We start from the raw sequence: 22,065 nt of genomic DNA on the forward strand, positions 1-22,065 counted from the left end.
GAAACATGTAAGGTCTATATCTTCATTAAGACCAGGATATTTTAATGCATCCAACTGATGAATCCAAAAAGCTTCCCTTTGGTTAAGTCTCTGTATTCTGTCACCACCCCTAACCATAGGTTTAATGTGCTCAATGCCCTCAATGCGCAGTAAGGAGTCATTGGCATTGTGATATTCACTAAAATGCCTGGCGATGGGGTAGTCATGATTTTTAATTCTAATGGCATATTTATGCTCAGCTAGACGATCTCTCAGGCGTCTTTTGGTGCGGCCTATGTAGAAAAAACCTTCCTCACATGGACAGGACAGGCGGTATATAACAAAAGTAGTGTTACAGTAAATGAAATTACTTTGTTTATAAATCCTGTTTGTATTTACATCAACAAAACTTTTAGTTTGCAGGACATTATCACAGTGAGGGCACCGCATACATTTAAAAGTACCCACCGGCTTGGTCAACCAGGTGCTTTTTTTATCTGCTGGAAGATATGAATGCATAAGCTTATCCCTGAGAGTGGGGGCATGTCTAAAAGAAATGACAGGTGGTTGAGGAAACACTTGACTCAACAGATTGTCACTCTCAATAATGGCCCAGTTACTTTTAATAATCCGTTTAATTTGTTCAGCATGTGTACTATATGTAGTAACAAAAAAAGAACGAGACTGATGTACAGGTTTGTGTCTATTTTTATGAAGAAGAGTATCCCGCTCAAGTAACTGAGCTCTGTCAAATGCCTGTTTGATCACCCGAGGTTTGTAAGCTCTATCTGAAAACCTACTGGACATGGCCTCTGCTTGTTCACCAAAATCAACCTCTCGATCACAAATACGCCGTAGGAATTGACCATATGGAATATTTTCTATGAGGTGGTGAGGATGAAAAGAATCTGCTCTAAGAATAGTGTTGCGCGAAGTGCTTTTCCTGAAGAGAGTGGTATGCAACTGTCCTTCAGTTCCCTTAAAAATAGTTAAATCCAAAAAATTAATGCTGTGTTGAGAGTAATCAATAGAAAGCCGAATATTGGGATTGATAGAATTCAAATATTTATGAAAATCCAAAAGTTGAGATTCACTGCCATCAAAGACTATAAATACATCATCAATATAACGGCCATACCATGTAATGCAATTATGAAATGGATTGACAGGATTAAGACAAATTCCTTTTCCCACAAACCCAAGAATAAACAAGCATAATTTGGAGAGAAACAAGAACCCATGGGAACACCAATCCTTTGTATATATACTTCACCCATAAACAAAAAAATGTTATTGTGAATGACCCAGTCTCTCAATTTCAATAGGAAATCAGATGAAGGAGTAGAGTGCACTCTATCAGAGAGGTAATGGCTCAAAGCAGATAACCCCTCCTGATGGTCAATGTTTGTGTACAAACTTTCTATATCCATAGTAACAAGAAAATGGGATTGGATCTGAGTCAAATTAGCAATCCTATTCAACACATCAGTGGTGTCCTCAATAAAAGATGGAAGTTTCTTAACCAGAGGTTTAATAAATGAATCAATATATTTAGATGCCGGTTCTGTAAGAGTACCATTACCTGATATTATAGGACGACCAGGAGGGTTATCTTTTGGCTTCTTATGCACCTTAGGGAGTAGATAGAATGCTGCCATGACAGGGTGTTCAACAGTTAAGGCTGATGTGTGTATTCATGTTAAATGTGTCTGTCAAAGGGTGAACTGGCCATCTCCTCTGAGATGGAGAAGCTGCAATCAGCCTTGTTCTTTGACAACGTCCCTGATACCTGGACCAAGCTGGCCTACCCCTCCATCTACAGCCTGGCAATATGGTGTGTGTATTTGTATTTGTGTCTGTGTCAGTCATGTCTGAATGTGAGCAAGTAATGGGCTTTTAAAAATGTGGAGGAAACATTTTAGAATTGAGAATAATGATGTGATTAGCTGTGTGAGATACTGTCCTGTCATACATTATGTATCGATTAATCTATCTACAGTAGCTGTAAGGAGTACACATTGCTGTTTTACAATGTCCAGAACACTGACATTATCCTAAGATCTTTTTCTGTGCATGTGTGTGTGTGTGTGTGTGTGTCAGGTATAATGATGTGTTGCAGCGTTGTAAGGAGCTGGATAGCTGGACTCAGGACCTGTCTCTGCCTAGTGTTGTCTGGCTGTCTGGACTTTTCAACCCTCAGTCCTTCCTCACTGGTAACACGTTAATGCACACAGATTAAATTACTACCATGGCTTGACTAAAATATTTTCACAACTCTCCCCTCATCTTTTTTTCTGTACTGTCTTTGTTTTGTTTTTTCTTTGTCCAGCGGTGATGCAGTCTCTGGCGCGTAAGAACGAGTGGCCCCTGGATAAAGTGAACCTGACCGTGGATGTGACCAAGAAGTTTAAGGAAGAGTTCAACCAACCTGCCAGGGAGGGTGCATATGTATATGGGCTTTACTTAGAAGGTAAACAAGCCTTTCATCTCCCAAGGGCCTTTTTTCTCTGACTGATCCTTAAGAAAGATAATTATCTTTGGACATTTTGAATAAAAGCTAAATTTGCTCCCGTACTGAGCGAGAGCGCTGCGTAACCACCCTCAAATTACGTCAACTGTAAGTGCTTGTTTTTGCCTCTGCCAGGCTCAGATTGTTATTTTGAGTGTCTGATAACATTATGTAAAGTATCACAGAGATGAACCTTTTTGGTAAAGAGTAAGATCATTTTTTGTTTACCCAGAAACTGCAAAATTGGCACCCACCAGATTCCATTTAAATAAACAGTAATTTAAGCATGCATAGAGCCAGCATATTTTCACATCTAACTGAGTGAATTAAGAGTTTATTTTAGTCAAACCAGAGTTATTGATCGTTGTAACAGTGGAAAGATGACCAAGACGTCTTTTGTGAATTTCATTTTGTTTCTGTTGACTCTGAACAACATGTGTTGTACAATTCTAAAATTACTGTTTATTTAAAGGGAGTCTGGTGGGTTTGGTGATAGCGATTTCAGGGCTGTTTCTGGTTAAACCAAAAGGACCTTACTCATTAAGAAAGAGGTCTGTCTCTATAAGGATCCTTTTCACAGTGTTGTCAGAGACTTAGAATAATAATCCGAACTGGTTAGTGGTAAAACCAAACACTTGAAGTGGACGTAAATTGACAATGCAAACATGCTCAAGTGGTGACACTGCAGCCTGTTTCGCAGCTGCCAGCTGTAGCGCTCTCGCTCAGTACTGGATAAATTTCAAACATTTTTGTTCCCACTTAGAAACTAAAACATGGGACAATAGGGTCCAGGCTGGAAGTAACCTTTTAAGCTCCACACCCTATTTGTAATGTTAAAATGCCCTCATTCTTAAACATGTTAATCCCATTTTCCTTTCCCACAGGAGCAAGGTGGGACACTCAGGCCGGGGTGATCACTGAAGCCCGTCTAAAGGAACTGACCCCGGCCATGCCCGTCATCTCAGTCCGAGCTGTGCCCAATGACCGCCAGGAGACAAGGAATATCTACGAGTGTCCGCTCTACAAGACCAAGATCAGAGGACCAACATATGTTTGGACTTTCAGCCTCAAATCCAGGGAGAGACCTGCCAAGTGGGTGCTGGCAGGAGTGGCTCTGCTGCTCAGTGTTTAGGGGTCAGGGGTCACGAATCAGAATGTGAGAGGGATTTTATTTTATAGGGCAAAGTAGGTGTGTAGCATGTGAGATCCTCAACTTGTCTACTTTATATATACTGCAATATACACGTGTACTGGATACTCTAGTAGAGTGAAATCACAGGAATGAAATCAGAGTTTCTTTTCTTTTTATTGAAAAATGATAAAATATACAGAAAGAAATGCCAAAAATTCACACACTAGAATCACAGTTAGAACTGATAAAGTCAAAGCTTGTTTTGAACAAATCAAATCTATGAACTACATAAGCAGGAGAAAAAAAAAAATCAGACAGTGCTGCCTCATTAGAGCGGCATTCAAGTGTGTTATTTTGTAACACTTGTACCTCTTACAGTATGTTATGCAGCAGTTTTAATAGCACATTAAATTACACAGGTGAAGTCATTCTGACAACATGACAAGACAACCTCTAATTGTCTTTTTGCTCCTTCCTACTTCACAGTACACATGGGTATAGTTTTCATCCATTCAATAAAAAAAATTAACAAAAGAAATGTGTGTATACCAGCTCTGTTTCAACTGGAGATTCTACTGCACATACTGTAGCTCAGATACTGTACGTGCTGACAAGTCGAAACCTTTCTAGTTTGGCCTCTGTGTGTATTTCTATGTGTTTTCTGTGCATGTGTGTGTGCTGGTGTGTTTCCTAGTCACTGTCGGACCAGTCGAGCTCCATCATGTCCATGGCGGCGGTAGCCATGTTGATCTTGGTTCCGTGTCGCACGCTGCAGCTCTTCACAGAGTTCTGATTGGACGAGGCCCGCATGCTCACCTGCACCCCCGAGTGACCGATGACTTCGCCTCTAATCTTTTGGCTGATGGCCTCGCTGCGGTCACCTCTGACTCCCTGGACCACTACTCCCATGTCACTCCTGCGACCCCTGACCCCCATCTCGCTCCTGACCTTCATCACTCCCAGGTCGCCCATGTTCATGTTCATGTCCATGTCGCCTAGTCTCTCCATCTCCCCCATCTCATCCATGTCTAATGACAGCATGTCCCCCAACCCCCCCAGACTCCCATGGAGACCCTTGAACATGGTCTGCATCCTCCCTCCCTCTATCCCTCCCTCTATTCCTCTCTCATCTAGCCTGTCCCCCAGCTTCTCTATCTCCCATCCTCCCTCCTTCTCCCTCTCCCCTTCCGCCTCTCCAAACCCACCCGAAAACCCTCGGACTATGGTGGTCACCCTGCTCCTCTGCATCCCTCCTCTCTCCCGATCCCCCTCCTCCCACGTCCTCTCCTCCCTCTCCACCACCCCGCCTGGGAAGCTCCTGAGTGTCACCTGCACCCTTCCTCCCTCCATGCTCCCACTGTCATCTCTCTCCCTCTGCCCCCACCCTTTCTCCTCCAGGGTTCCTTCCTCCTCCCCGTCTTCCTCTCCGAACCTCCCCTGCAACCCTCGGAACACAGCATGCAGCCTGCCGCCGTCGAGGGAACCGATCCCCCTCTCCAGCACCGCACTGCCCCCCCTCTCTGTGTCTCCGTTGCTGAGGGTGCGGAGGAGACAGCTGACGCCAGCACTGCTGACCCCTGCACTGTTGGAGTCCTGAGAGTGCGAGCGGAAAAAGGAGCCGGAAGAACCGATGGACATCGATGGGAAGAACTGACAAGGTCAGAGAGGAGGAAAGGAGAGGAGGGCCAAGATTATAAAAAAGGTCTTTTCAGCTGTCTTAACACATTTACTTTTTTCACTTCCACTTACTGGTGAGATGTTTGAGCGCTCCATGAGTAGGGAGGTCGGACTGGGAGTCATGCTGGACCTCTCCATCAGCCTCTCCTCCCACAGTCTGAGCCTCCTCTCCCTCTCCTCCAGCTCCTTCTCTTTGGAGTAAAGCTCCCTCTCCAGCTTCCGAAGGCGCTCCAAGGTCGACTCGATTTCACACCTGTAGTACAGGCACACGCAAACAGAATACACGTCACCTACTGTGACTTTTTACATGCAGATGTGGCCTAATTTTAACAGCAACTTAACTGCAGTGAGAGAGAAACTGACATTGATAAATTTCAGTAGCACAGGCATGTCCTCTAGGAAAAAATATTCTGTCCAAAAACCCTACTGTTTTAAAAGTTAAAGCTCCCAAGATCACTCATGACCAATGTGCTTTACTTTGGTCTAGTGTGTATTACTACTACTGCAACTGCAACACAGCTACTACAGTATCTAATTCCATACAGCAACACATGCAAGTAGTATACGGTATAAACTGTATACCAGTTTTCACAGTTTACTATCTTATTTGCCAAAACTGTCACTACGTCCACACAGTAGTACATGAGACAGATGTGGAAAAAAATTAACGTTCCTCTGCATCTTCGCAGTGCTACTAAAGGAATTTGCTCGAATCAACTGTGGCTGCTGGAAAACAACCAATCAGAGCCGTCAACCCTAACCCGAACTGTCAAACTAGGCATCACTGAATGAATATTAATCAAGATTCTGTTACTACACTGAGTATTTCTCACCTCAGATGTTTTCAGAAACATAATTTAGTGTACTGTTTAGCTGTAAAATCAGAAAGTTTGCTCCGGCTGGTGGGTGGGTCTTTGTTTCAGTGTTTTCAACATGGCGGTGGGATCACAAACTTCTGCATTTTATAGCTAAACATTGCACTAAGATATGTTTCTGAAAACATCTGAGGCGAGAAATAGGCAGTGTAGTAACAGAATCTTGATTCATATTTGATCAGTGCTGCCTAGTTTGACAGGTAAAAGCAGTTCATGAGCAGTGATTGACATGATTGACAGCTGCATTAGAGACTCCTCGGCTCTGATTGGTTGTTTGCAAGCGAGGAGGAGAAGGAACATGATTTTTTTTCAGAGATTATCTGTCTCATGTTCTCCTGTGTGGATGTAGTGACAATTTGAGCAAATATAACAAAAGGTTACTTTATAAAAAGTTAACGACAGCAGCTTTAACATACAAAATCAATGTCCTGTTACATTTTGTAATGACAGGAAATAATGCACTACATGCAGTAATGCAGGTCAGTCAAACTGTCATCTTTCAATGCCACTGCCTCACCATCATACTCATATAGCATATAGTTTCCTATAGCAGACCACATGACATATCTTATGTAGTTTACTTGACGATTTCTGCAGAAGACAATACTGCTACTGAGTAAATCCTTTAGCTGCAGTACCATCTATCACCACGAGAGGTCACTGTGAGAGTTAGTGAGTGACAGTTCATAAATCTGTATTCACAAACACAATCAACTCTCACAGCAACTAAATATAGACAGATCTGACGCACAGACATAGTTACCTCCTCCTGTGTTCCTTCCATACCTCCCTATTCATTCATCCCGCCCCTTCACCTCCCTCACTCTTCCTCCCCCTTCCTCCTCCTCCTCCTCTCCGCCTCCCCCTTCCTTGTCCAACTTTTTCCACCCGTACCCAAAACTTCACTCAGAATTGATTGCCTCGCTGTACTCATGTTAAATATGCACAGAATCTCGCACCTTCTCTGCTCTGCTCCATCCCCCACCTCTCCGTCTCTCTGTCTCTCCCTCGTCTCACCCCTGTCCTCGGCCCGCTCTCGCTTCCCACTATCCTCGCTGTTTCTCTCGCGTTCAGTCTTTTAGATTTCACATGCACCCAATAAATTTCGGTTCTTCTGTGAACTTCTCCTCTTCTTCAGCTTACACTTGATTTCTCCTCCACCTCCCCCCACCCTCCCCTCAGAGTGAGGGCAGAGTGGAGGAGTCGAGGAATCTCTTCCATGGACACTTTCCAGAGAGCTTATTATAGACTGAAGTAGAGCACAGGGTCACACATTCAGCTTCTCTCCTGAGCTTTAGAGTCCACAGAGTTCTGTATGTATGCACGTGTGTGACTGTGTTTTTAATGTGTGTGCATGCATATTGAGTTTTATTTGGAGAACAGTAAATCACAGACTGCATTTGTCATTCCGACCAAGACTTTAACGTATACACTCAAAAGTATCTGCCTCAAGCTCAGACGCAGTGCAGACACACTCAGTGTCTTCTTTTGGATGTCTACAAGTCTGTATGTGTGTGTTTATGTGTGTACCTCCACTGGTCCTTGTTATGTAGAAAGGAGTTACACTGGTCCGGTAGCCTGCTGTCATTGGCCATAGTCTCCAGGGTTACCAGCACCTGTTTGAACTGTGGACGCTCCTGTAGGTACATGCATGCACACAAGATAAAGTGACCAGCTGACACACCTATTTTTAATGTCTTTAAACACTTAGGGAGGCATGAGAGACATTTTTAGGAGATGAAACACTGTGGCCCTCGTCCACTGAGCTTACCTTTGGGTCTGCTTGCCAACATTTCCTCATCAGCTCTGCAAAACTTGCCGGACAGCTGGTGGGGATGGTCAGTCTCTAGATACCCAGACACACAAACACATGCAAACACAGGAAGTAAAAGCTTTTTACTTTTAACAGAGAAATCATATGGGACCACCTTGTTTTTAAAAATAATTAAACCTACAAACAATCAGGGCTCCCACTAATCCATAAAAAGTCTTAAAAAGCATTGACTTTATTAATCTGAAAATAAGGTCTTAATCAGTATTAAATTGTCTTAAATTTAACTTTCAAAGGCTGTTTCTTTTTTTCTTTTTTTTTTTAGCCTTTCACATCACTACATCACCACCTCAGGATACCATAACCAACACTCATATTTTCTGTGTTTCCCGCTGCAATGCTCAGAGCAGAGGAGAGGATCCACTGTCCGCTAGCTAGCTGTCACTGTATCCTGGACAACATGGGGAAGTGTAAATTCAACATGAAGTAACCAAGAGTTTGTTGCATGGCTGAAACCAGTACAAAGCAATGCATAAAAGGCTCAGTGTATTTTATGACAAAAAGTTTTCAAACTCTGCATAATGACAATCGAGGCAGTGGAATCCCACACGCATAGTGAGAAACAAAGTCACAAAGAAAACTTGCCAACAGATGCCACATATTTTCCAATTCTGTTCTACCCTCCTTTCAGACACACGACCAATAAATCATGTTTTATGTTACAAACATTTGGGAAAAACTGTCCCCAGTAAAAGGTAACTGATGTCAGTTCATGGTTGTTGTTTTTTTGGTCTTAAATATCATTCTAAGTGGCATTAATAAAAGTCATAAATTTAACTTGCCTTAAGCTGTAGGAATCCTCATTAACCATTTAAATCCCCTAAAAACTTGGCTTTAAATCTTAAGTATTTGTCCAAAATTTCATGACTAAATAATAGTGATGCACGATAATATCAACACCTCGTCAGTATTGGCAGATAAAAGCTTAAACAAAATATTGGCATTGGCCTAAAATGAACATTTCTACTGATATTACAAGCTAGTAAGATGACGCTTTATTTATACACCCATAATTAGTCAGAATAGGTCAAATTAGCCCTGGTCGGGGCTGTTGTCAGGACTGTCTCAGGGAGAGCATCATCCAAGCCTGTTAAAGTACAATAGATTTTACAGTTTTGTTTAAAAATGTTACATAATATTTACATGTACCTAAGTTAGTTATCTTATTTCACCCTGTAAATGTGTACATTTTGAAAAGCATTGTATTTTATGTCTGCATCTGCCAGTAGGCCATCACTATAAAAGTAGGCATAATAACATGGTAATTCCACTACAGGAGAGAGACTTGATGTTCTCTGCAGTTAGGCAGAAAAATGAAAAATGTGCATATATCACCATCAGCAATCAGCCAGAATGAACTGGAAATCATCTGTAAAAATCATCATGTATCCCTTTTTTTATAAGCAAAAATCAAATTTAAGAGTGAGCAGCCACACTGTCGGCTCTGTGAGGCTGCACTGAAGCACAGTGGAGCTTTGAGCTAACTGCTAATGCCAGTATGCTAATAAGCTCAAAGTGGCAATGCTAGCATGCTGATGTTTATCAGGTTTAATGTTTACCATATTAGTTTAGGGTGTTAGCATGCTTACATTTGCTAATTAGTAGTAAACAGGAAGTACAGTTGAGGCTGATGGGAGTGCCATTAGTCTGAGGATCATGGATGTCTGTTCAAGAACTCATTGCAATCCCTGTGATAGCTGACATAAAAATTCACTGACAGCCAAAATATCAAAGTAATGTTGGTGCTAAAGGCCTCACTGTGAGTTTGAAAAACTTTTTTGCATACAGTACACTTGTTGAATTTAAAATTCCACTGTTTGATGGTACAGTGGTTAGCATTGTAACCTCACAACAAGAGGGGTTCTGGTTCAAACCCAGGGGTGGGGAGAACCCTATTGTGTGGAGTTTGCATGTTCTCCTTGTGTCAGCGTGGGTTTACTCCAGGTACTCCAGCTTCCTCCCACAGTCCAAAGACATGCAGGTTAATTGGTGACTCTAAATTGTCCGTAGGTGTGAATGTGAGTGTGAATGGTTGTCTGTCTCTATGTGTCAGCCCTGTGATAGTCTGGTGACCTGTCCAGGGTGTACCCTGCCTCTCGCCCAATGTGGGCCGATATCGGCTCCAGCCCCCCCATGACCCCCAACAGGGAGTTACAGAAAATGACTGAATGAATGGCTCCACTGTCCTGATCTGCATGACGTTACTGTGAGAGGCATTCGGTAAATTATTTCAGAAAAACAGATGTTACCAAATATTTTGAGATTTTACAATGCAATGACAGAAATAAACGACTCATACAATCCTACACCCCATGTGTTAGCATTTTTAAGACTTTTGAAAGACAGGTTTAAGACATTTTAATACCTAGATTCTTGAATCAATGCCTTTTAAGACTTTTTAGGATCTGAGGGAACCCTGGGTGTCATTTATTAAGAGTTTAAACACTCATGAACTCATCTAATGTGTTTCATCAGGACTGTATGGGTGTGGTGTGATCAGATTTGTGGCCTGACAGTGGCCTGAAAACACAAGCAACCAGCCGCCCCACTGTCTCTCTTCATTGTGAATCAAATATTGCTAAATCCTGATTGGTTCCTAGAAGTACAGTGTACATTACATCACTTTTTTTCCAGTCCCACCCACCTCAAAACAGTGAGCTCAGGGAAAAATAGAAATACAGAAAATTTAAATGCTCTTTGGTAATAAATAATGGGGCTTTAAATCTAGGAACACTCCAGCAAAAAATACAGGCACACTGTGAGACAGGGAGGCTGTTTTAAGGGTTGTGTTTTGTGTATCGCACATTTCAGACTAATAAGTTCTTAATACAGTCATTTGTTTAATGTACACTCAATCTGTTAATGATGGAAAATGGATATATACGAGAGTGTCTGGGTCCTTGTTTATCTTCTGTAACGTATAAACTGCATTAACACCATTAAACCACATCGCGCCACTGGGATAATGCCCCTGCATAAAAGATCCTCTGGCATCACCAAAGCTCTGAATGAGCCCAGACAGCTCCATAGTACAGTGCAGTAAATGGAAACAGTTTTCTCTGGGGATTAATCCTAAAATATCACAGACTCTGAGTGGAGAGAGGGCAAGTAAGAGGGTCAGGAGGAGAGGTATAGCAACGGAGGGGAAAATCAGAGGGAGACTGGGAAAGGGAAAGACACAGAGAGGGAGAGAGGGAGGGAGTTATTTAGGGAGAGTATTTGGAGATTAGCCAACAGCTACGCAGGAATCATGTTCTCAGAGTTGTTTGTTGGCCCCCGGTGTGTGTGCGTGTGTCTGTTGTGGAGGATTCAGACACGTCAATAACTGAAACACATTCACTGTATAACCATCACCCCCCCACCACTCATAAACCTCTTGAATCAAACCTCCTATCGCTGCAATCTTTCCTCTTTTCCCCCACTTTCTCTCTCTGTCTCTCCCTCTCTCTCGTAAAGGCTTTAGCCGGGGGTGGGGTGGGGGGGGTCTGGCCGAGCTCCACTGCTGTGTATCCAGGCCTTACAAGAGCAGAGAACTGACATCAGGCCTAAAAATACCCAGCCTCAGCCTCACCAGCTCGCAGTGGAAACCATGAGAGCATCGCATTGTTCCTCCAGCCTTCTCAAACTCTGGTGGGTCTACATGCTGACAGTGTGTTCAGGAAGGTGTGCTCACGTGTGTTTGTGTGGTGGGTGGGGGTTTACCTCTTGTTTCTCCACCACCAGCCATGCAACCTGCAGCCCTTCAAAACCTTTGAAAGGAACCTCCCGAGTCAGCATCTCCCACAGCACCTGGCCACAGGACAGACTGTGTTGGTTCATTCAGACAGACATCATTTCTTTCATGTGTGGGTCTGTTGTATTTCATGTAACTCTCCTGAATAGTTGTGAGGATGTCTAAATAAAAAGGCACGGTGAAATCAAACCAAAATACCCAACACAGTGGGGCAGGGAATAATATGACATTAATTCACACTTGTGCTGATAGTAAACAATGCTCAAATTCAAAAACTAGAGTGCTAAAAATCTAATTTGTGATGTCATCAAGTATAAAGTCTGTATATGGGTACATTTTCTGTGTCAGAACTGAGAGCACTACAAAGGATAAACGACATTTGGGTCTAAAAAAAGTAAAACAAACATTCTTTGGGTCCACAAAATCAGACTCCAATCATTGCCTGGGTCCGAAATCACATACTATGCACTACATACCAAATATGTGCGCTAACGTCCAGCATATTTTTGTGTGCATAGACATTAATATGTATCTTTTCGGATGCACTGAACTGTAATTACCATGCCACCTTCTGGGAGCCTCCTTGGTTGGAGACACGTAACCATGTGTTACCTCTCTCAGTGACAGCTAAGTGGCTCCAAACCATAGTTGGGAACACGCTGCCTTATTAGCATCATATTAGCTTGGCTCGTTATTAGCTGGTGACTAGCTTCTAGTGGTGCGTACCACTCTGCAGAAGGACTCACAAGGCCACCGCCATTAAAAGGGTAAAAGGGTGAGCTGGTAACACATGGTAACATGCCAACCTCAGCTTTACCAGCAAATTAGAAATAATTTTAAAAGTATATTACGCCTAGCAAAATGAAATCTAAACACTTAGACTTGAATTGAAGCATTACTGAAGTTACAGAGCTGTTGGTCACAGTCCATTACTTTGTCGTCTGCTTGTATTTGTATTCATTATAATCCCCACAGGTTGATGCAGATACATCGCCTACTCCTCCTGGGGTATATATATATAAAGAGGGAATGGTCATGACGACAATGACAGTGTTCGAGGGGCCAGACTTTTGTGTCAGTTCTACTGGAGTCAATCAGGCAGGCTTGGTAAATCACACTGGTGGAAGGGTTTTTCAGTCAAAGATAAAACAACAAAGATTTAATGGGTTAAAGTGTGGTTGACTCCAATAGAACTGACACCAAGTATGGCTCTTAGAATGCTGTCATTGTTGTGGGGTCCACACATGTATCTACAGCATTGCACTGTGGGATACTTAAGCCGGTGGAGTGTCCAGTGTTTGCATATTGTAACATGTCATCGGTAATATTATGCAATTGACATAGTATGTGTTTCATACATAAGGTTTCAGACATACCAAAAATATCTTACATAATGTTTTAGCATACTAAATTGCCTGTTAGTATGGAATTTTGGACGCTGCTGTTGTCTGTGGAGCAGCTCCAGACTTTATACTTGATGACATCACACGTCTGACACTTCTGGCTTTAAGAGAGAGTCGGTCATGCTCGTAGATGTTGAATGAACATTCCTAGGCCATGAAAATAACATATTGGGATTTCTATTTTAGGTGGTGCTCACCTTTAAATGATGTCTGAATACAAGCAGCCATACAAGAATTATGCCTGAATTACAGTCTTTAAAATGAGCAAAAATAATTTTGTAAAATGAGCAAGCATTTAATTCCAGTTGTCATGGCTCGACATGTTTGTTTGGTCGCAAAAAAAAGTATTGAGGTTTGATTTCTGGCCTGATTTTACTGATATTTGTGCAGTACTGCCAACTCACCACGCCATAGGAGTAAGTGTCACATGTCTCCGAGACAGGCAGGCTCTGAATGACCTCAGGAGCCATCCAAGGAAAAGTGCCCACCACCGTCATGTGGGTGGTGTGGGACAGGAACTTCGACGCTCCAAAGTCACAAATCTGAAATCCCAACAAAGAGAAGAGCAGTGAAGAAACAGATTTACCTGTGTGCCTGATGTGCCTAAAAACTGCTAATGCTAATGTGGTTGTCTGTACATCACAAGACACACACACACCTTCAGCACTCTGTCTGCTGTCATCACCACTGTAAAAAGAGAACAAAGAAACCAGTCAAAGCTGTGTGACATGAAACGGTAATATGCTACAGCTGACAGACAAATGGCAAAGAGAACTTGTGTTTACATGTGCATAAGAAAATGGGTTTGAGGCATAAATAAAAATGTGGTAATGTGTTACCGTTCCGTGACTTGAGGTCTCTGTGAATGACTTTGACTGGAGCTTCTGCATGGAGGTAATGCATCCCTGGAAGGAAATCAAGCAGTAAGAATGAAGAACCTGGATAAACTGAGGTTAAAACATGTATGCCAAAGACAACATTTACACAAAGGAGCAATTATAATAAGAGGAAAAGACAACCAACCTCAACTAACTGAATCAGTGTGTAATATGATCAGTGTCGTCAGAGTTTGGGTGCAAAGATGACAGTCTTAACTACTGAATATCATTTATAATTAGTGTGCAGTGTGTCTCTTTTTACTGTTAAATTAACTTATACGGATAGTTTGGAATTTTTTTGAAGTGGGGTTGATGTGGTTTATGTACCATAGGTGTATTACATATAGTAGATGGCAGTTGGCATGCGACCAATTTAGAGAAGCAGGCAGGAGTACAGACACAATGTACAGCTGTGGACGGGGGTAGCTAAACTTATTTCAGCCACCTAATACATTTTTTTTATCAGTTTAATTGTATGCTATATTTAGAATATTTTCACCACTTTACCTTGCCATAGGCAGCCCTTTCTGACAGGAAACCCAAGCTGTTTTATCCATCTATGCTCTCTTTATAATCACCAGACTCCATTGCAAAAACAGTAATTATACCTTGCTATGTACAGGAGCTGCTGGTCTACAGCTGCCACAATTATTTAGTTTGTTTGTGTTATTGTGTGACTTTGGTAAACCTGATCTAACCCTTTAAAACACCCAACATCACACAATGACACAAACAAATTAACCGGTCAAGGTGGTGGTAAATCAGAAGCTCCTGTGTTCAGCAAGGTAAAATTACTGTTTTTGTCAATGGAGTCTGGCTGTGAAATGAGCAAAAATAAGCCTTACTTTCAGTTCAGTTACCCGAGAAAAAGCGCTGTCTGACGGCAATGTAAAGTAGTGAAAATATTCAAAATAAAGCATTCAATTGATTCAATTGATATACAACTGATATTGTTTTTTTAGGTGGATAAAATACACTTTGTTGCAAACCCCGTCCACAGCAGTACATCGCTCAGCTTCCGTGGTAATATTCCTGCCTGCTTCTCCAAACTGGAGGCATGACAACTGACATGTACTGAAGGCAATGCACTGACTAGGGATAAGTACCTCATATAACCCCACTTCAGAAAATCCAAACTATCCCTTTAAAATCTACCACAGAACATTTAAGAATCTAAATGTTCCCCTTTTATCTACTGTACCACCGTCATTCACTGCCCCAGTAACTAGCAAGGCGCTGTTTGCCAATTTTTTTGTTGAAAAATTATTTGTAACACATGTAATATCTGTCCAAAGTAATATGTTTTACTGCTCTGTATATTTATAGTTTTATTTGATTCTCTTATTTTGCCTTTTGTAGTTGGTACCAACTGCCACAGGCAAATGGAAAAAGCTTGTTGGTGTTAAATACACACAGGTTAAAGATGGTGATTAAGAGGCAAATAAAAAAGCTGTGTAAACCTATTATTAACTCTGCTGCATGACGACTAAAGTATCACAGTATTGCAGGATGCTGGTGATCGTATCAGTGCTCCTACCTCTGCTTTATATCAGAAGCTAAGTGATTCAACCCGGACACAGAGATATTTTAATTGTCCTCTAGATGTACCTTTGGCCATCTGAATGGCCCATGTCATGATCTGCTCCATGTCCATCTCCTCACTCTGCTCACTGGAGAGGTACTCATACAGAGACCCTCCACTGGCATATTCTGCAACAACAGAGAGGCAGCTGTCATTATAGGAGAACAGGTAAGAAGAGAAATTATGTGCATGCATGGCATCCATACAGACATATCTGTGACCTACATCAATTTGAGTTTGATCCTTAAAGTGTCCTATTGTGTTCATTTTCAGGTTCATGTTTACAGGCTTTAATGTTCAAAAAACACTGTATTCCTCATGCTGTCTGTGCTGGAACACCTGTATTCACCCTCTGTCTGAGCTGCTCTGTTTCTGCGTCTGTGTCTTTAGGCACTTTTCCCAAAAAAGCCCAGTCAGCTTTGATTGGTGAGCGTTTCCAGGTCGGTGGGGTTTCTCTGTACTGTCTTTGCAGCCGCGGGAATGATTGTAACGGAGTACAGCTGACCAATAAAAGCTTCTAAACCAAAATCTTGCTGCAAGGTAAACATTTTTTTACAGGGTGACCTCTGAATTAGCATCGCACTGGTTCCCTCGACAAAAAGCCAATGGGGTTTTTCCAGTGGATTTTGGATTCTTACAGAGAATAAGCTCTGAGGCAAACAAAAGTTTATGGTATTTACACGTTTAGTTCAGAAGTAATTTTCTATGATTTTTGAGGCATAAATACAATCAGCAGAAGTAAAAAGCTAATATTAGGCTATAAATGAACTACACCACGGTCCCATGACTTTAACATTCCCAAAACAACGAGGCTGCAAAGCCGTGTGGTGACATTCTATAGTCTCATTTAGCCACTTGTTAGCAACAGTCTTTTTTAAAGATACCTAAAGCCTTCAAAATTCACTAGTAGGGTATGAACTGTCTTGTTTTATGTCATAGAATAAAACGTGAAAGTCTCTCCAGCTTGTTAACTACAGACCTTATTTCAGGCATCTCACCAAAAACTCATTCAAAAAACCTTTTTACTTCGAGACAGGAGAAACCAGAAGTGTAAAATGCTAATTAATATTTGCTTTTTAAGACTCAATCCTGCAGCACATCAGCAACAAAGATTACATGTTTCCCTGATGTAAGCATCTAGCTACATGTAAAAATGTCCTTGGAGCTGGGGAATGGCTGTCAAGGCGTATAGCGGCCCCTCCTACTGTGACAAATCACCTATAAAAGCTTCTAAACCAAAGTCTTTACAACTGAACATGTTCCAGCAGGAATAGGATCTGAAATCGGGGAGAAATCTACAACTTTGGCAACCAAGATTACAGGTTTCCCTGATGTTAGCATGTCGCTACATGTAGCAGTGTAGGTTAAACACTTGATGTCACTCATGTCAACTTGTCTTGAAAGAAGAAAAAACGGTTTAAGCTCACAGGGATTACTTTTACATACATTTACCTTATTATCTGAAACTTTGGCCACATAATGTGACAGAAAACATGGAAAAGCGTGATACATTCACTTTAATCTCACTCTGGCGATTGTAAGAATAAATATCCAGAGCAGATTTCACTCCACATGTTTAAAAGCTATGCAACTTTAATAGAGTTTTATTGACATTCAGAACAAGTGAAATAACCTCAGTGCTTTTGTACTTGTTTGGACGTTTTTGTTGCAGTTGTCTACATCAATATATTATAATATTTGAGAAAGGTCACACACAGTTGAGCGCTGCACACACCACACAGAGCAGCTATCTCTGATCAGAGGAACAGCTCACACCCTTCACACCCTGACTGTCTAATCCAGATTATCTCTGACCTCTAAACCTTTACCATTTTCCTGTTCAGTGTGACAATTCAAAGAGACACGTAGAAGACAGACAGAGGATAATGGCCCATCAAGGAAGTTGAACATGCCATTTGCAAAATGGATTTTACTGGCACCAACCTCCATCCCCTGAACCGGTTCTTATTTTTGCCTACTGTACTCTTTTATTTTTAGTAAGCACTGGACTTTATTAGACTCAGCTGCAGTGAGAATTGTCGCTGGAAAAGTCTGTGGTGGTGTGTCGGTGCTTTATCTTAACCATATGACCCCATCAAGGATTACTACCACATCCAGACATGCTGGTCTCAGTTACAAATGTCCTGCCAGGAAACGCGGCAAGAACCAGCGCGCAGAGTATACACCAATACTTCAAAACACACACATAAACACCAGTTGGCCATCGGAGCATGTGATAACGTGTACATAAGTGGCACGTTGAAGATCAGATTCACACTAATAAAGCTAATATACACACGCAGTTTTATATAAGAGGACAGTCTGCTCTGACCCTCACCCTTCCATGCCCCAACCTGACCTCAAAGAATATGTTTAGCATTAACCTGGATCCTACTTTACTTTAATTGTGTGTAAGTGACTAATGGGAAATACTTTTGAAAATGGTCCAGTATTGAGCGAGGGAGCTGCAGCCAGCAGCGGCGAAAACATGCTGCAATGTCACAACTGGGGTATGTTCGCATCGTCAGTTTAGGTTTACTAAATGTGTTTGTTTTTACCATCGACAGGCTCAAATTGTTGATTATACAGTATTATATATTATAAGTGTCTGACATTTTATGAAAAGGATCCCTACAGACATATACCTTCTCGTCAAAGAGAGAGATCCTTTTTTTTCAGCAGGAAACACCCCAAAAATTGCTATCATCACACCCACCAGAGTAATTTTATCATCGTAAAACACTTTGTTAAAAGCCTGCAGAAACAGAATAAACTCAAAAGCCGTCTTGGTTGGTCTTTCCACTGTTCCAACAATTATCAGCTCTGGTTTGGTGGAAATAAATCCTTAATTCACCTATTTAAATGTGAAAATATGATGTGTCTATACACACTAGAATTACTGTTTATTTAAATAGTCTGGTGGATTTGGCAATTGTGATTTCAGGGCTGTTTCTTGTTAAACAAAAAGGATCTTAACTCTTTGACAACTTATGGAAAGCATCCCTTAGACACTTAAAATGATAATCTCAGTCTATTAGTGGCAAAAACAAGCACCTGGACGTAAATTGACGGTGTAAATATGCCCCAAGCGGTTACACTGCAGATTTTATCCTCATTAGTCATTTTAACAAAAACATAGGAAAATAGGGTCCAGGTTGAAAAATACCAAACTTATCCTTAACTAACCCTTACCTTAGCACCTAATGTTACTTATATTCATTGGGCTGTAACTCTTGAGACAACAACAATGCAAATCAACCTTTATAGAGCATTTATCCAGATGGTAACTTTTATCTGAATGAAGTTGGGGATTAAAACACTCCCACAGTCATGTTTTCAGGTTTTATGTTCTGAAAGTATGCATGAATTACATAAACATACACAAGCACTCACACACTCACACACACATGCGGGGTCTGACCTGTGACAATGCCATAGTTGGGAGATTCCAGCACGGCTCCATAAAACTGAATGATGTTCTTATGACTCAGGACACTAAGAATCTCAGCCTGCAAGACGAGACAAGAAAAAGAAAAACAAGAGGGATAAGAACAACGTCATTAGCATCCTCCTTCAGTTTTCCAATATCTGACATTGGCAAGGAAACGTTATCTTTAATCCTTTTCTGATGGACTGTAAACCCAAACGTTAGAGCTTTTGACTTGTTATCCAATTTCAAAGTTATTTCTAACAGTGTCTTGGGGATGCCTGAACTGAGCTCTGAACCTCTTTCATACCTCAGGTTTGAGTCTGCAAAGACCTTCCACACCACAGTGACAAACATGCCATTAATCTGAACTGACATACGGGTCATACCCTCTGCATTTGTGGAATATGTAACTGTTGCCAAGCAACATAATAACGAACCATAAATTACGTGAAATCACACAAAAAACTGCACCAAAATATTGTTGAGGCTTCCCTCCAAAGAGCCCTTTATCTTATCAATTTTATTCCCTCGTGTGAGGCTATCAGTGTGCACAAACATCAGTTTGAGCGCACGCATTTGCACATGCAGTTTTTCATGTGTGAATGCAGTGATGGAAAGTAACTAAGTACATTTTGGAGGGAAATATTGTACTGTAATTGCACTACTTTTATCTGACAGCTGCAGATATATAATAACACTAACATAGGCCATTCTGCATGAGTACTTTTTAATTTTGTTGCTTATATGTCTGTACTTTAACTTAAGTATATTTTTAAATACACTTGTAATAGATTATTATTTTATGGTGCGGTGTTGGTATTTTGACTTAAGTTAATAATCAGAGTACTTCTTCCACCATTGCGTGAACGAAGTGTTTGTGCAAAGATGACTTGAAATATGATTTTAACACCACATTGTTCACAAGCAGCTCCGTTTCACATGGCGTGCTGCAAAAAAAGAATCCCCCGGGCCTGCAGTTCTCCCATGATCCATCAATTTGTATTTACATATGAACTGTACACACACACTTTTATGGATATCTGCCCACCCTGTGTGTGTTTGTGTGCGGGCGTGAGGAAGTGAGTGTGAGAGAAATAAGTCAGACAACAAATCAAATTCTGTTCCATCTGTTTTATGCAGTTAGCTCATGTGTGAAAGTGTGTTTTATATCCTTAACTTCACTGCCTTATATTTGTCTTTAATGTCAGCGCATGCTTTAGATTGTATTTTTTAAATCAACAATGCCACCATGCCCAATTCACCCACAGGTCACTCTAACTTCTATCGGTTTCCTGACACTCAGGGCTGTGAGCCTCCTCCAGCCTGGTATTAATAACATGGAAGGAAATGATGTTTGAATCACCATCGGGGTCATTCTCATGGAGAACCACCCGGCCTGAACTGCAATGCGTAAAGCCCCAGATGACCACACACCTCGCCCAAAAATACAATGGGAGGAACAGGGGAGTGCTGGCATAAATAATACAGCTCCATCCACATAGAGTGGGCGGAGGAGGGGGGACGAGGAGAGGTATGTTTAAGATAAACACATGTTCAACGGCAGACAACAGGGGAGGGGAGGGAGGGAAAGAGGGGGCTTTGGGTGTCTGAGGAGATTCTAGGAAATTAGTGGAAAGTAGAGCAGCAATGTGCCATCGATGAATCCGTAACTTCTTAATACTCTGATTTCTAAATTAATGTGTCTCTGCTGCAGAAATGTATGATGGCTGTGTGTGTATTTGTGTGTGTGTCCCCTCCTTACCTCTTTGTCAATCTTCAGAAGCTTCTTCACAGCCACTTCCTTGTCCTGGGATATCCAGAGGGCTCTGTAGACGCTCCCAAAGCTCCCTCCTCCACAGTTCTCATAGAAGAGCAGGTCCTCATGCTTTATCTGCACAAACGACGAGCCAGGGGACGACATGGCATACTGACTCACGCGCGCACAAACACACACATATACACACACACACACACAGAGCTCAAAAGCGTGCACGCTCAAGCACCAGCGCTGCCCCAAAAGTATATACAAGTATCGGATCAGCAAGGAGAGGAGAGAGCGAAGACTAAGAAATAAAGAGAGAAGGCAGGGGTAGTTTCCTCCACAGGGTCCGAGTGGATGTTGTCAGTCAGCAGAACAGATTGTCAGAGAGAAGAAACCAGAAAGGGCTGGAAAGAGAGAGAGAAGTTTGCTCCCTGTGAGTCAGGAAAAGTCGAAGCTCCTCTGTCACTACTAGACAAGGCATTACATTGCCTGATAGTGGTGATCCAGTGTAACTACAACACAAAGCTTATACATACACACACACACACACACACACACAGCGTGAGGATGTAGGGGAGGTGAGTGTTTGAGTGTGTGTAAGTTACGGTTTGTAGTCAGTGTGTGCAGTCTGCCTGTAGCAGACACACTGTTCAAATATGGTCACCGGCATCCAGGGCATTCCTTCTTCCTGGATGACTGTGGCTATATAAAGCTCTCCATACACTACACACACACACACACACACACACACGAACAACTCTGGCCTATAGCGTGTCAGACATTGTAAATCAGTTAGCAACGAGGGTGACTGCCTCAGATACCTAAATCCATCCCTCACACACACTGCGTCTAAAAACACACTCACCAGAGAAGCCAGCGTGTTACTCAGCTTGACAGGAATGACCCAGTGACATCATCAAGCAAGATAGCCCTGCTGACATCACTGTGTAGGGGACAGGTGAGATCAGCACAGTGAAGTTGGGACACTTCTCAGTTAGTGACAGTAATCGAGCACAAGAGAGGAGACATAACAGTGATTCACTTCATAAGTAAAACATGACTCCTGGAAGCTGCAATGAATCATCACACCCCAGAGAACCAAAGTGTTCGATAAAATAAACAAGAACCCAAGAATTTACATGTGTGACTTGAGGAAAGCACCAAAGAACAGATGGCTGAGTTGTCAAATTCAAAGGGGTTTGTTCTGGGGGGAGCAGACGTGAGCCCAGCAATCAGCCAGTTAGAAAATAAAATGTCTCGTCTGAAAGGAAAGT

General features: G+C 41.9%; 2 protein-coding genes across 2 annotated transcripts in view; one reads left to right on the plus strand and one right to left on the minus strand.

The window, feature by feature from the left end:
• dnah9l (dynein, axonemal, heavy polypeptide 9 like) overlaps positions 1 to 3,708 on the plus strand; it is a 49,451-nt gene extending 45,743 nt beyond the window's left edge. The window contains exons 86-89 of the mRNA XM_050033425.1: positions 1,698 to 1,813; positions 2,080 to 2,192; positions 2,309 to 2,449; positions 3,373 to 3,708. Of these exons, the coding sequence (XP_049889382.1) occupies positions 1,698 to 1,813; positions 2,080 to 2,192; positions 2,309 to 2,449; positions 3,373 to 3,620 (618 nt within the window). The 3' untranslated portion in view covers positions 3,621 to 3,708. The remainder of the gene's footprint in view (positions 1 to 1,697; positions 1,814 to 2,079; positions 2,193 to 2,308; positions 2,450 to 3,372) is intronic.
• A 67-nt stretch (positions 3,709 to 3,775) lies between these two features.
• Positions 3,776 to 21,338, minus strand: LOC126383050 (mitogen-activated protein kinase kinase kinase 20-like). The gene is made up of 11 exons (XM_050033426.1): positions 20,792 to 21,338; positions 19,021 to 19,108; positions 15,626 to 15,727; positions 13,979 to 14,044; positions 13,798 to 13,826; positions 13,544 to 13,681; positions 11,706 to 11,792; positions 7,944 to 8,018; positions 7,703 to 7,809; positions 5,370 to 5,550; positions 3,776 to 5,270 (listed from the first exon to the last, which is right to left on the minus strand). The coding sequence occupies exons 1-11, from the start codon at positions 20,948 to 20,950 to the stop codon at positions 4,311 to 4,313; spliced, it is 1,992 nt and encodes a 663-aa protein (XP_049889383.1). The 5' UTR covers positions 20,951 to 21,338; the 3' UTR covers positions 3,776 to 4,310.
• Between the last annotated feature and the right edge of the window lie 727 nt (positions 21,339 to 22,065).

Source organism: Epinephelus moara, chromosome 21 (assembly GCF_006386435.1).
Source record: "Epinephelus moara isolate mb chromosome 21, YSFRI_EMoa_1.0, whole genome shotgun sequence".
Taxonomy (NCBI): Eukaryota; Metazoa; Chordata; class Actinopteri; order Perciformes; family Serranidae; genus Epinephelus; species Epinephelus moara.

What these genes read in the sequence shown, in the direction of transcription:
- LOC126383050 (XM_050033426.1), bottom strand. Translation starts at nt 20,950, where the DNA reads ATGTCGTCCCCTGGCTCGTCGTTTGTGCAGATAAAGCATGAGGACCTG. An exon ending in TGGTGGTGGAGAAACAAGAG is followed by an intron (nt 8,019 to 11,705) that starts GTAAACCCCCAC and finishes CTGGGTATCTAG; the next exon opens with AGACTGACCATCCCCACCAG. An exon ending in GTTGGCAAGCAGACCCAAAG is followed by an intron (nt 7,810 to 7,943) that starts GTAAGCTCAGTG and finishes ATGTACCTACAG; the next exon opens with GAGCGTCCACAGTTCAAACA.